Below are 15,611 nucleotides of genomic sequence, written 5' to 3' on the forward strand. Positions count from 1 at the left end.
AAAATCAACTTATGACTTTCCTACTGCTTTTATTGGCAAACAACACCACATGGACACATTCAAGCTTGGCCTGTTGTTTGTAAAGCATCAGAAAAGTTCGGACTTTATTCGAGAAATTCTTTAGTGTGTCTAGACAAGCAATCGTGACCGTTAAACCTGTTGGATCGTGTGGGACTATAAACTGGCCATAATGCCAGTGAAACATTGGCTGTTTCCAGATGGAAAGTCTCCCGTGAAAACGAAATTGTGGAATTGGTCGTCCAATTTTGTCTGCGGATTAGCGGGGGCTGTTTTTAAAGTTTATTTAGGTAGGTATCGTCGTTTATATTGTAATTAACATATATACTATACATCTGATTATTTTGGCGTCTGAAAAATTGGGTATCAGGAGAAAACGTACCCAGGAGAAAACGTACCCAATCTCCAGGAGATTTTCTATGAAAATCATAATTATACTACTTAATAGTTTTTAATACTTTTATATACTATTTTGCATAACAAATATACAGAAATGTAAGAATTTCATAGATAAATGAATTTAATACTTTATAATTTGGACATTTTAAATAATTTTCATTTGCTACTTTAATGCATATTTCAATGCATAGATGTATAGAAATATATTTTATTTTTATGAATGATATCTTTATAATAATTGTAGCAACTTTTATTTTACAAAATAATGACCTGTCATAAAGTGTTATCAGTCTACTTCTTCTAATTATCCATTTATCGGTAGCCTTACCGATTTGAGTTTCTCTATGCGAGATCCCCTGATTTTAATTATAGTGATAATCAATTAAATACCTGAGGAGTCATTATTATGTAATATTATGTATTGCCTCCCCGCGCAGGAGGTAGAAATATTCACTCTCCACACATAATACATGTCAGTGGCGTCGGAAGCAAATTGACTGTTCAATGTTACATCTCGTAGTAGTTTCCATATATATGAATCAAACAAATATTTAAAAGACTTGAGCTTGGTTTTATTATAAGCAACTTTGTTTTATAGATAATTTTCAAAAAAATGTTTTAAAAAACACGATATCGACTTCTTGAGATATTCATCATTTAGTTCTCCAAAGAGATTTTAATAAAAACTACTTATTTCACGGTTTTTTATGGTGGATTAATTGTTGACTAATTAAACTGCTCAGGCCACGTTCGTGTATGTGTATGTTACAAATTATTGTCTTAATAATTTAAGTACGTGACCATGGTGACTATGCATTTAAAAACTACAGCAACAAATGATACAAATGTTCATTGTATATTTTATTTTATTTCATTTAAGAATATCTATGAAAACCATTATTTATTATTTCCATAGGGTACGTTTTCTCTTGGAGAAAACGTACCCGGGTTCTCCTGGAGAAAACGTACCCTATAAATTGGGTACGTTTTCTCCTGGGTACGTTTTCTCCAGCATTCAAAAATTGGCTATTTTCATCAGCGACGTATATACGTCCCTGTTTCATGCAAAGAGAGGTTGAGACTATATGGATTTCACTTGACATCCTGTTAATAACTCTAAACATATATGATACTAAATTATAGCTTGTGTTCAAATTATTAAAGACTAAATGTACTTCATATTTTTTATTATATATTGTGTTGTAAAAAGTTGATTTGAATGATTTTTATAAAATTGTTTTAATTAATGTTAAAAAAAAAATAGTAATGCGTTGAACTGTGTTTGCCTATCATAAATTCATAATAATTTTAAAGTTTTTTATTACCGGTAAAAGGTTTGACTGTATTTGGAATCAAAGCAAAATGAGTAAACTTTAAAGATATCAAGATGTTTTAACAATTATCACTTCGACTTATCGGCCTTTTTTTAAATTTACATTTGGTCCCAAATTTTTTGTTTTTTATGTGACAGTCTAAACAATCCAGATTTAAAAGGCTGTCCAACTGTGAAAAATTGTTTGGTGTCTGCAACAAATTGTAAATAAATTGAGATGTGTTATAATGTAAGACTTTTGACTATAATGTAAGGACTATAATTAGTGATGAAAAATCCATGCAATTTCTAAAATTGCCCAATCACTATCTACACAAGTCAAGTTTGGGGTCAAAGCTTCAAGCTTGCATACATGTATCTTCATATATTCATAAAAAAATTTTTCAATGGGATTTAATTAATAGGGTAAAAATTAGGGAAAAATCCAGTCCCCAGGCATAATTTGGGTTTATATTAATGCGAACATAACTCCATTTCTGGCATTTAGTCTTTCTTAGTCAGTGATTATAATGTAATGAAAATTCAAGGACAGAGATCTAATTCACTGTATCAAAGGTTGATGTACTTTTGTTAAGACATTGTTGTAGGAATATAGAAATTGTTCTGAATTTTAACCAATGCATTAGATAGGACTGCAGCATGTATGTCTCTAGTTGGTGTGGGTTATATCTTAATTCTCACTCTTTGTGGCAGTGTGATTAAATTTTAACTTGAGCAGACAAAGTGACTGCAGTTCTGCATAAAGTCATTAGCCAAAACAAATCAAGGGTTGAAAATCGTATACCTTTGATTTTTAGATCATTCTCTCTGTAAGAGGCTTATAATGTGTAATGCCTGCAAAAATTTATTTGGTATGTATCTGAATGTATGAGGCAAATAAATGTGAAGTGTGGTAGTTTATAATCATTTTTGACCATATGTTGAATAAATATTTTAATCCCATCAGAAATTAGGCTAGCATTAATGTTTATCAAATGATTAGAATGGGTGAAATTTACTTTCAATTGATAAATGCAGTGATGCATATGTTTAATTTTTGACTTGTTCTCACATTCAGGACCCAAAAAAAACAATATCAGTTAAACCTTATCATTGTTAAATCATATGTTAATATATTTGATACTTTTTCATTCGTTGAGAGGAGATACTATACATGTACATCTAAGCCTATAGATTTATAACACAATTTTGTATGTGATGTGGTAAACTTTAAAGAAGAAATAGTGCATGATACTTGTACTATTAGAAGATTAAGATTTAAAGGAATCCTTCCCATTGCTTGATTTGTTTTGATTTAAAGACTATCGGTAGTTACAAGATTCATGATTCTTACTTTGACAAACAACCAATGAACTAGTTTAGTTAAGTTTATAATAATCAGTATTATTTATGAACAACAGTATTAAACAGAAAGGCAACAAAAAGCTATGCTAGTGCCTATATACATGTATTTGCCTTTTGCATTAACATGATTAAGAGGAACTCTTTTATTCACTGAGAACATTTAGTAAAAGTTTCAAGAATGTGTATTTGGTCAAATTGAATTTTCATAGATATATTTCATTGTTAATTTTACCTAATATTATTAAATATAGGCTTTGAGAAATGAAAGTTATGTTTGGCGTATGTTTCATTTCACATATTAATCAATAATGGTAGGCTATGATTCCGATGTACTGTGCTCCTCTTGGTACCAGACAGGTGACAAGGCTAGAAGTAACCCAAACAAGTCCATCATGATTTCACCCAGTTCTGCAGTCTCAAGTGTACTTTAAATGGAAAGTGTGGCATATTTGTACTGTCCTATGTTTATTTATCTGTTTGCTCAATTGTAAAATTCAGTGAACAGTAAGAGACGCCCTCCTCACGATGTTACAGTGATAAAAGTATCTATGTACCTCTAAATAAAATCGGTCAGGATCAGGTGACAAGAGTAACATTTTCCTGACCAGACTGTATTTACATATTATTTTCCTGAATTTTAATTGCTCTTTGGAAAAGTTTAAGTTACATACCTTTCCCTGTAGCTACAGGTGACAGAAAGACATGTGTTGAATGAAAATGCTATTACTTAGTAAAGAGAATGTAATAGATTTGTAAATGGGTTGTATGAAGTCAATATTTGATTACATCTTCTCCTTAAAGTGATATAAAGTATTCTAAAATTGGAAATACAGTATTTGGATGCTCCAAGAAATAAGTTTGGACTAAATGCACTTACTACATGTACTGTTTGGCAAATTAAAGCTCCTCTGTGACTGTTTATACATTAAATGAAAGTAAATGTTCAATATTCAAGTTAAATTTAATTAATGCATGAAATCAATGTTCAACAAAATAGCTTATTTGGTTGAATTTTGCACAGGATCTGTTGATGAAAAATCTTTGTGTAAATGTCCTTTTCATCTCTGTGTATTCTGGATTTGTGTTCTTTCACACCGAATTTGTATGGTACCCAACACTTCTCATTGTCTTGTTGTGAGAAACATGTTCATGATCTTCTTCTGATAGTATTGAACACACCTGCGTATTGAAGCTAATACCCAATTGACCGTCCCTTGATCAGCTGTATTAAGTTAGTAGTCAGGTTATTTTTTGGACAAGTGTAAAGCATGATCGCCATAATCTAATCCCCTTCTATTTCAGAGTTCAGTGAACTGAAAGACATCCAAAATAGTTTTTTGTTTTGAGCAACTTTTGGATACTTCAAATTCAAAAGAGATTTGGTTAAATTTCGACACAATGTTCAATGTTCTATGTGCTGATACAAAAGTTCAGCTTTGGATAGAGGTTATTGCTTAGTCACAAGTTAGGACCATTTTAACAAGGCCTTGGACTTTCATTAGGACGTAGCTATCTATTTCTTGCGTCAAAACAAGTAAAAAATGATGTGGTTTCAAGTGAAATATGCACCGATTGATTGAGCTCAAAAGCTAGACAAATCTTGTTGATTTCAGAGAGCCGTGGCTAACAATGAAATATACATGCCTACGTCACATTACTGTTTAACACAACTACCCAAAGTCCAAGCTCTTGTTAAACTGGTTCTAAATGATGGTTTTATCAGAAGTTTAAATCTGGTTTCAGAGAAGTTGAACTACTGCAAAGTTTATAACAAGGAGAAAATAATAGACACGGTCGACCAAGTGAGAAAGTCTGGACGCAGTCTGATAACATACAGTAACCATGACAGCTGTATCGATGACCCCACGACCTTAGGTAAACAAAGGTCAAAGTTCAAGCCATAAAAGATAATATGACATGATCATTGATTGTGAATCAATTGACATGGAGACAAATGCAAGATATTTGTCTTTAAAATTTAATGATATTAAGATTCTTCAAATTTTGAACAGCTATGCTGAGATGGGATCATGTGTTGAATGGTAAAAGACTTCGGTGGGTCCTTGTGGCAGACGAGATCTGTTTCACCTCCAAACCGCTGGCACTCTTCTTCAGTCTCGGGAAAGCCATTCCAGTGATCAGGGGCGAGGGAATCTATCAGAAACCTATGGACTACGCCCTGGATAAGATTGATCGCGGGGCATGGGTACATATATTTCCGGAAGGTATATATTCCAACTGTATACTAGCTGTAATAGCCTTCTTTAAATTAATACATTTGTATGAAGTTTAATATATTATTCAATTATATGCTTGATATTTTAAAACAGTTTGAAGCTTTCTTAGTAATAATATCACTCCTATTGAGTAGACAAAGTATGGTTTGTAAAAATAAAACTGATGATCAATGTTTTATGTGGTACTTTTTCTGTTTACTTGTATATTTCATTGAGTGCTAATTTGAAATAGTATGTGGCAATAGGAAGTCGCTTGCTTTAAATTAGCAGTATTAAATCCATATGACATATCTCATTTTGGAGGGTTCAATGTTACAGGGTCATCTCTGTGGAACAAATCTTTTAAGTAAAATAATTTGGTTTCACTGTACAGATATACAAAACTTGTACTTTACAGGACCTTCTCTGAAACATAATGGGATTAAGGCTCACATAAGATTTATTGTTTAATTCTAGTACCGATACTACCATGTTTATTTTGAGAGCTGTGAAATGTTATTGTTTCACATATTTGTCCATAGTCTTTAGGTGTCAAACAGTAATTTCTTTTGTTCATACTTTCTAGGTAAAATAAACCTTGAAAAAACCTACATTAGATTTAAATGGGGTAAGTACTTTTGATTTTCATGAAATCCTCACCAAGTTGTTATTGTTGTTAGAAGTTATACAGTGTAGTGAAAAGGCTATTGATGGAGAGGTGAAAATTAAATCCTTTGATAAAATCCCTTTTCTTGATTTTGTAGCTAGTTGCATGGATACTTGTCTTATCAAAACATTTTGTGAATAACTTCTTTTGGAAAACCCACTAAGTGTATATGGTAAAGGTGTTACAAAAGTTAAAACTTATACATGTGTGTGTGTGAAAAAAAAAAAAATACAATTCTCAAAATATTTTGAAAAAAAGATCTTTTTTTTTTAAAACCTACAAAAAATAATTAAAGGGTGAAGTATAAAACTTTCGCACAACTTATGTGTGTGAAAGGCCAAAAAAAAAATTGTCTATGTTTATGTATGTGGGAGGATGGTAACATACGCTAATCAGAGCAGGCTTTCACCTTTAGTTTGTACTTTAAGTCAGATACTATAGAATATGTCTAATGGCCTGCAGCTGAACCGGAATTTTATTGTTATTGTTATCACATCCTACATGTCTGTCAAGGAAGTGTCCACTACCGGTGCATATAGACTATTCTATCACTATTTTGTTGTTACCATGTTTGATTACTTTAACCTCCTTTGACCCTGAGTACCAGGTTAGTTTTACTGACAATCACAACAACAACAAACAAAAAAACAACTTGTCAGAACCGTTGAAATGAAATGCCTTTCACAAATCCAGGACATTTTTGTTAATGTTATACCTACAATCATGTATGTCAATAAATGTCAGCTTTCCTTTTTAGTAACTAACCAATTACTGATACAATACTCCGTAATTAAAAATACCTTGTAATTTGTGATATGGTATTAGCAATACTGATTAGCTGAGTTGATCACTGGAGGTGGAGGTAAATACAGTGCAGGGTACCTATGATTCTGTATCCTAATGATAAAGAAATATTCTGTAGCCTAATAATTGTGGTCTTTTCAGGGATAGGTCGACTCCTGACTGAAGCTCAGCAGTGCCCCATAGTGGTTCCATTCTATCATTACGGTAAGCTCCTCTTTTTAGCTATGCTTATTGCTTAAGCCATGGACTATGGTCTCTCTACATGAAAGTGGTGCAACAGATCAAATAAAAAATGAATTTGATGTCAAATAAACACTTTTGAGTATAAAAATTCATTTTGGAGGCATTGTAATATTTAGCTCACCTGAATCTAGTGTTCACCGGTAGTCCAGAGTTAAAACTGTCTAAGTGTCTGTCTGTCCATTTCACAATATTTAATTCTTTTATAGAACCGTTATGTACACCAATTCCAATTACCGTAAACTTAAAACAAAGTATCATTAGGTGATATGAATGTAACTTTATTTTATGATGAAAATGTAAAAATATTTCAAGAAGTTCATACATTTATACAGAAGTACTAGACTAAGTATGAAAGATTTATCTAAATTTTTTAAATGTATTTGCATAACTTTCTTATCCATCCTAGTTCTAATTCTTCTAGATTTGCACAGTATGACAGCATTCAAAACTACTGATTTATTTCTTTTTCATTAAGTGTACTATAACTGTTTAAAATGTTAACTGGCATTGTATGGCATTGTAATATATTATGTACAACAAGGAGAGGACTCTATAAGTTTTTGGAACTTGCCTCCAATCCTTTTGGCATCATTAGTCAATAAAATATGTTCAACTCATAGGAATGCAAACAGCCAAAATAAAGGGCCACATCCATTGAAAGGGGGAGGGTAATTAAAAAAAAAAATCCTGACAAAGAGTAGGATTTTACTACAAAAAAATCACTGTGTTGTAGCCTTTGGAGCTGTTGTTTACTTCAATCTATGGTAATAATTTTTTTTTATGATTTAGTCTGTACAACTTCAAACGTAGCTGTTAGATTGTACAATGATTATAGATTTAATCTGTCTGATCCTTCATCATGGCTTCAGTGGTCCCGAGAGAGGCAAAGATGAATTGAATAGATGAACCAGCAGTAGTAAAAACAAGAATGCAGCAAAATTTCAAACAAGTCAAATTTCAAACAAGTCATGCTGTCTGTATTCTCAGTACTTTGATTAATCCCAAATCTCATCAAACAAGGGCTAAATTCAAATGTATTAATATCAAGAAAATTTTGACACATTCTTTTATCCTTTTCCACAGGCATGGATGAAGCTTTACCCACAAAGACTCCTTATTTTCCTCGCTTTAAAAAGGTATATTTTTCTGTTGATAGGAATGGATGATACATTTCCGAATAAAAATCCTCATATTCCAGAGTTTGGAAAGGTACAGAGGAGGGTCTGAAGTGCTTTGTACACCCCCCACAATTATAACCAGAGTATATTTCACTAACAATGTCATTTACCTGTGCCTATTATTAGACCTACATGAACAACTCCCATGCATTTCTTTTTCATTGAACTGTTTCCCATTAAAATTAAAGAAAAATGCTCTCTCTCTCTCTATTTCACATAAAGGGGTAACCTAGGTTTCGGATTTGAACTTTTTCGCTGCTAAGGCAAAATTATTCCAAGATATATAGGTTCACAAGACTCACATCACACGCCTCTTCTCTTTACGACTGAGTTAATTTATTAAAACATGTTTCCATTATCTAAAATTGCCTTTCTTTGAGTTTCATTGTCTGATTTTCCACATTCTTACACTCCTGTGTATTAACTCCTGTTGCAAGTATAAATAAAACTTGCACCTATATGCTGTTATTACACATACACTATTCAGTATTCTTCATGAATAAACCCAATTGTACCCCAACCTTATTGTATGTTCCATGATTTATGTTATGATATGATTAGTTCCTTTATTTTATACATGTACTGAACTATACTGCATCAACCAACTATTCTGAAATCCCATTTTTATACTGACTTTTGATCTCTACTGGTTGGATGTGGGAGTTCCTTGATATTAAGATAAAAAGAAATCCTTTTTATATAAACATGTACTTATTTAGCTATTTTTGTCTTCATTACATGTATATTACAACCTGTAATTATTTTAAGTACTGTACTGAAACAGTAGATTCCTGATTAAATGCTAGGCATTAAAGTTAATGAAAATCACAAGAAGCACCTCTTGCAAATTTTTCAATCTTGCTTTTTATTTTTCTTTCAGTTGTGAACTTTATGAAATTATAACAAAAGCTGGGTGCTTAGGATGTTATTTTTCTGCGATTTGACAAAAAAAAAAACCCAGTGGAATCATTGAATTAGATATACTTGCGTAAGATAAGTACAGTAAAACACGGTTATAACGAAGCGTCAGGGACGGGCGATTTTGCTTCGTTAAAAGCGTAATTCGTTATATCCGTCAAGTTTACAACATGTAATATAGTCACTGGGAATGAAAATCACTTCGCTGTAAGCATCAATTCTTTATAAGCGTGTTCGCTATGACCATGTTTTACTGTAATCTACAGTAATTTTCAGTGTTAAAAGAAAACAAGAGGATGTAAATGTATTGTAATATGGGATTTTTTCCTCTCAGAAAATCACCATTTTAGTGGGCAATCCCATCGATTTCTCCGAGGAGTTGGAGCGGTTGAAACACAAGATGACTGCAGTGAGTACTGAGTATATAACTATGTCAAACTTTTGAATTGGATATATATGATATGGTACTTTTATACATTTATTACTTACCGGTACTACATTGTAATAAATAATATGCATTAGCTGCAGGTCTGAAAAACTCCAAATTTTCTCAGACCGGGAGCTACAGACCTGCAGCTAGCAATGCATGCTGAATTACATTACGGCCATCATGTTGCCTTCTATAATTTGCAGTTTGCACTGATAATAGAACTATAGTCAGCAATACTGTGATGCATTTAACCCAGTAATCTTGTGTCATTCTTGTCTGAGATAATGAAACAAATACCTTTATCTTATTTAAATGGTTAATAGCCAGCAGGTTCTATTCCATTAGCATGCACTTCAATTGAATCTATATACATAATGTTTTCATTTTTTTCCATGCAGTGTTTTGGTTTGTGAAACACTACGAATCAATTTGTAAAAGTATAGTTCAAAAAATTTATACTAAAAATGAAAATTACCGATATGTAAAAAATAAATGATATAATATTTTATTGTACATTTGCTGGAAATTATATAAATGTTAGAAACCATATATCCTTGATAATTCTCTGAGTATTATGAGGTGATAATTACCGTTTCGGTTGTGACATGATCAAATCTACCATAAATGATCACCTTATTAATGATAATGATTCTATATTCCTTAAATAAAGATGTAGCAATGGCTTTTGTGATCTATGTATTCTCATTATTTTTTTTTTCAGACTGAGCTCAGGAAACATTTTACAGATATTCTTCAAGAAAAACTTTACGCCCTTCGGAAAGAAGCTGAAGAACTTCACAAAGTTCGGAAAGCGGAAGAACCTCACAAAGAAGACAGCTGACGACGTCTTCTTTGATACTTACACACAAGAACTATGCAGCATTACGATCAACATACAACTCATCAACATTAAGATGGATGTAGAGTGCAGGGACTTTAGATCTGTATTTTAAACTTTTGTTTTTAATATCAGGTTATGTACACACGGACATCTGGACGTGCTATTATTGAAGAATTTAAATATGTATATTTTTATATGAGATGAATTGGAGCGATTGTTATTTAAAGATTAAATGGTAGTTACAAGGAATCAGTGTTTTGGTTACTTAGACAGGGATACAAGATTTCTTTGCTGGTTAAGGTTACATATTGCTTATGAAAATGCATGAATATGATGCAGCATTTATACTGAAGGTTTAAAAATACACTGATAAATTGATTGGTTTTGGACAAAACATCAAAATTTTGTGCATAGGTAATTAGGTATATACACTACTTTGTTTAAAAGAAACTTGGTACATGTATTACCGGTATACAAAATAGAATATTTCAATCTCTGATGATAAAACTGCACAAATGTTGACATATCATGCTCTTCCACCATGGTAATTTCATCTCATCAGATGGCATTTGGAAATTTTTATTCTTATATGTAATAAAATTGAAGATAAACATGGTCTATCTGGGAGATGATATTAGGTCCAAGTTTAATCATGAGACACTCCAGTTAAATTTTGATTTTGGATCCACTAGAAAAGCTCTCCATAGAGGATTTTATCAGAAACATCATTAATTAAATCAGAAACATTCAATTTATAAATAAATAAAATTTTTGCATCATATTGTACATTTCATGAACATTGCCATAACTCAACTGTGCTAGCATACCCATAGAAATTCATAGCACTGAGCCACTATATGCTAAATCTAGGATATACATGTATCTCTACATTTTTCTATATACAGTAACGGCAACGCGGATCCCATATTGAACCGCGCTCCCCTCCTATATATATAAATTGATAATTCAAAATTCATTTACTTCGCATGAGAAACATAACACTGATATGCATTTATTGATTCTTTATTGGACTACATGCTTCGCAAGTAACACAGCATATATTAATGAAAATGATGAGTTGATTTCTAGCATTATTTCCTAATACCTCGTCATCTTAATACAACTGTAATGAACACTAGACCATACAAGAGGACTCTACAACCAAGGTATCAATTAACGCTGATCAGAAATTCCAAATTAACAATACTATTGCATATTGAGATGCATGAAAATTAGATTGAATCTATTTAGGAATATAGCTATATAATATGAAAAACAATGAGGTTAGGCAAAACTGTACATCTAAGTGATATTGTACAACACAACAAAATCCCTGATACAATTGATTATATCTGAACAATTAGACAAAATAATAAATAAATAAATATTGCAACTTTTTCTTACCATTAAAAGACAGCAGATGAATGGTAGGTTTTGTTTGTTTTCATTGAGAACCTCTTGAAATACCTTCAATGTATTACATGTAGTTGCCAATTTGACATTATTGACACACACACAAACAACATACTTCTTTGTGGAAAAACAACAAAATAAACTGTTGGAATTATTGAAAACAAAGCACTAAAGAGACGGAAATAAGAAACAAATACAAACTTTAAAGCTAACGCTAAGCATATGAAAATCAAACATCTTCCAAACTCCAAAGGAATATTCCTTTGCTTTAGCTACTGTTGCCAAATTGTTATCTGCATACATGTACAAATTAACAACATGCTCACTGCTTACTTTTCAGAATTTTAAAGCAAAGGCATTACAAATGAGAACGAGAGCAGGCTACTTAAAATAAAATGAAAGATGAAATACTGCTCAGAGAACATGAAAAATTAATACACGAACTTGAATATATACCGGGTAATGTTACTGATTGAAAGTGTTCTACAACATGTAAGTTTGAATTACTGAAATCACTACAATTTATGTTATATCTTATTATCTTTACATTGAATTCATACAGTACAGAAGAAATAGCATATATTTCATAAACACCACATCAAATGCCATCTGCATTGTTCTTCTTCATCTCATACGCTTGCACTATATTTACATCAAATGACAATGATTATTGAGTACATACATGCATGTACATTTTAGGGCTATTGGAATATTCAATAAAATTACATTTTTAAATAGTCTAATTAGATGTTTGCATATGCCTCCTTATTTGAAGAGCTTTCATCTCTATTCAATGGTCTTTAATATGTACAACCTATTGCATACGTTCAAATGACATTGACTTTTCCACTGAACACAAACATATCTTTAAAAAAAATATATAACAGTAGCATTGCATCTAGATTCAAGACAAGCTGAATTGTATGAGGAGCTTCCTCTGAAAATAAAATAATAAAACATTCTGCCATTAATGTTTCTGTTTAAATTCACAAAATGTATTTTTGACAATATCACATGAATTAAGGCTTCATTAGTTTTCAATACACACTCTGTTTAAACTTCTTTCTCCTCTTGGCTTGCTTTAATCCAGTGAAGGGAACATAGTTTTTGTAGAATTTATCATAGTCCTCATCATCATCCTCGTCATTATACTCAATGTCCTCAATGTAGTCGGGGTAAAATGGTGATGCAGGGGCAGACAACTCCTTTTTGATTTCCACCTCCGATTCTTTGCTTTCTCTCAGTTTTATGCTGGGCATTCGATTCCTGGAACTACTTTTTTGCGGCCTTTGATTCAGAGCTTGTTTTAGCTCAGGGTAACACTCTGCTTTCTGGGAATTCTTCTTGCGTTTCCTTCTTGGAGATTGAGGGTGCACCTTTGGTTCCTCCTTCACCAAACTCTTCAACCGGGAGGTCTCTACAGCCAACTCGAGGGTCCGCTTGAACTTATCCCTTGCATATTTCAGCCTTTCTTTAGTGGGCCAAGTATCGCTGGTTTCTTCTGGAATCTTGGGTGCGATGGGTATCACTTTATTTGGTTGTGCGATGGGTATCACTTTATTTGGTTGAACCATTTTAATCACTTTTCTAGCAGGTTCTTGATCCTCTTTACCACTGAGGACCATGGTAAGTTTTCTTCTCGACATTTTCAGTGCACTCCTGGAATCCACATTGTATGGTCCTGGTGTAGCAGACATCTTATTTGGGTCACAAGGCGACAACACATTTGGACTAGTATCAAACCCAGAACTGTTTGTACGCCGAAATTTCACATGTTCAGGTGTATCCAATGATTTCAATTTATTCTTCAACAGTTTTCCTTTAGGGGAATTCAAAATAGCCTTCCCCTTTGGAGATTTCATCAAGTCATTCAAGGCCTCCTTCCCTTTAGGGGACACAAGAATATCATTCAGTGCTTTATCATCAAAGTCGAAGTTGAATAAGTTCTCCTCAAAATTTGTAAAGAAGTCTTTTTCCCAATCTCCTGATATGCTGACATCCTCTAGAGGTCTTCCAACATCCATGTCAGGGACATCTGTTTTGAGGGGGCTGGCACCAAGATCCGGATTCAACATGGGCAGTCGAGTTGGACTCAAGGGCTCCACTTTGATTTGGATGTGGGATGGTGAAAAGTAGCCACTATCAAACTGCCCCTCTTGTGTTGGATTCATGGTGATGAAGAGATTTAGAATCTAATGTCCACAGAAACTAATGACACAAATAACCTGCAAATAAGAAATTTCATTAATCATTAAATATGCAGTGAGTAAATCAACCAGCAAAGTTAATAATACCAAAATTCCAAGCACATTAATCAACAATGAACCATTTAAAAATAAATATATATACACTTTAAAATTCTAATATAGAGATATTGATACCTTTGATTTTTGTATTTTTACATTTACATTTTGTTGACAATGAGCTAAAGTCTAAAGTATGAACAAATTAATGACAGAGAATTATAGAAACTGAGTTAAATTTTAACTGCGAAATGTACTCTTCATACATGTGTCTATATTGCCAAATTTACAGAGAAACACATGAAGGTGGTATTCTCACGAGTAAGACCAGTTAAAGGTGTGATAAAAATTTAATGACTCCCATCACACCTGGCAGTCAATTTAGAATTGGAGAGGTACATCCTACTGTTATTGTAACACTCTAATGAGGCCCCCTGAGGGTTGCTAAAAACAACACATTATGTTTGTTATAGATCACAAGATTCATCAATGTTAGACATGTACATATTAATCAAAACATGGTGTATTTTTTAAACAATTACAATAGTAACTTAAAGGTTTATATTCTAGTTTTATTTTTTACAAGGAAGGATACCTTAGAAATGATACACAGAGAATTTTAGAGTTGTTTTTGAGGATTTATTCATTAGCCACCCCTCCCCATAAAAAATACACCCAAAAATAAGTTTTGTTAATGAAATAAAAAATTGCTGTTATTATTATTGCTTTATTCACAACATTTATTATTACCATTCAACATAATTCATTTGTTAATATACATCATGAAAAAACATTAAGTTTGATTTGAATGTGAAAAGTCTATCATACAATGTATTGCAAAGAACTGAATTTAATTTTGTATCAACAATAGAAAATTCACTTCATAATATAATCCTTACTGTAAGGGACTAAAGTGACACCCAATGGTCACCGGGTAAGAATTGATTCAGACCACAGTTATACCCCTTAACTTTAGTTACACAAAGGTACATGTACACTGGCTCCAATAAACAATGTACGTGTATATATATCGACTCTGTTTATTCAGTTGACACGTTCAAGATCTCCTCCAATTGAAAAATATTAGCATGCAACTGATTAAATTAAATGAAATTTATCGAGGTGATAATAAAAGCTCATTTGAAGATCCATGTGACTTTATACCCCGATCATTCGATAACGTCCTTTACTTTGTTTACCAGATGTTTTGAGAACACTGACAAGTTGTCATTTTTGGGGGGTATTACGATAAAATATTGTAAAACACTGCGATCAGGCAATGAAATACCACATAATGACATAGTTATACCTACTTGATACAGATCGTTCTTTAACGGGTTTGTATTTCGGTTCATTCGGCTGATTCTTCCATTGACAGTTTTCTTGATGTTGGTTTCCCTCTTCCAAGTTGGCGCCATGAAGCTCGTTCACTGAATGAATGCGATTGGTCGAGTCGATTTGACGACCAATCAAATTTCAGCTCTGTGTAGCGTAAAACAGTCGGATGGTCTTTGATGTTTACAAGAAGAAATGCGTGCATTGGAATGTACAACAACGAGTATTT

General features: G+C 32.6%; 2 protein-coding genes across 4 annotated transcripts; one reads left to right on the forward strand and one right to left on the reverse strand.

Annotated features, from left to right (window-relative positions):
- Positions 1–21: 21 nt before the first annotated feature.
- On the forward strand, positions 22–10,640 carry LOC105328541 (tafazzin). Of its 3 annotated transcripts, none has more exons than XM_020067347.3 (8): positions 23–308; positions 4,838–4,969; positions 5,107–5,319; positions 5,897–5,938; positions 6,923–6,985; positions 8,181–8,233; positions 9,455–9,529; positions 10,272–10,640. In XM_020067347.3, exons 1-8 carry the CDS (start codon positions 191–193, stop codon positions 10,389–10,391), a joined length of 816 nt encoding a protein of 271 aa, XP_019922906.3. In that variant the 5' UTR covers positions 23–190; the 3' UTR covers positions 10,392–10,640. The 3 variants fall into 3 exon arrangements, with proteins under 3 accessions (XP_034304452.2, XP_019922906.3, XP_011427769.3); XM_011429467.4 differs by lacking the exon at positions 8,181–8,233 and adding an exon at positions 8,108–8,160 and having other exon boundaries at positions 26–308; XM_034448561.2 differs by lacking the exons at positions 4,838–4,969; positions 8,181–8,233 and adding an exon at positions 8,108–8,160 and having other exon boundaries at positions 22–308.
- Positions 10,641–11,398: 758 nt separating this feature from the next.
- Positions 11,399–15,508, reverse strand: LOC105323793 (uncharacterized). The gene is made up of 2 exons (XM_011422866.4): positions 15,361–15,508; positions 11,399–14,029 (listed from the first exon to the last, which is right to left on the reverse strand). The coding sequence occupies exon 2, from the start codon at positions 13,973–13,975 to the stop codon at positions 12,842–12,844; it is 1,134 nt and encodes a 377-aa protein (XP_011421168.3). The 5' UTR covers positions 13,976–14,029; positions 15,361–15,508; the 3' UTR covers positions 11,399–12,841.
- Between the last annotated feature and the right edge of the window lie 103 nt (positions 15,509–15,611).

Source organism: Magallana gigas, chromosome 4 (genome assembly GCF_963853765.1).
Source record: "Magallana gigas chromosome 4, xbMagGiga1.1, whole genome shotgun sequence".
NCBI classification, from domain to species: domain Eukaryota; kingdom Metazoa; phylum Mollusca; class Bivalvia; order Ostreida; family Ostreidae; genus Magallana; species Magallana gigas.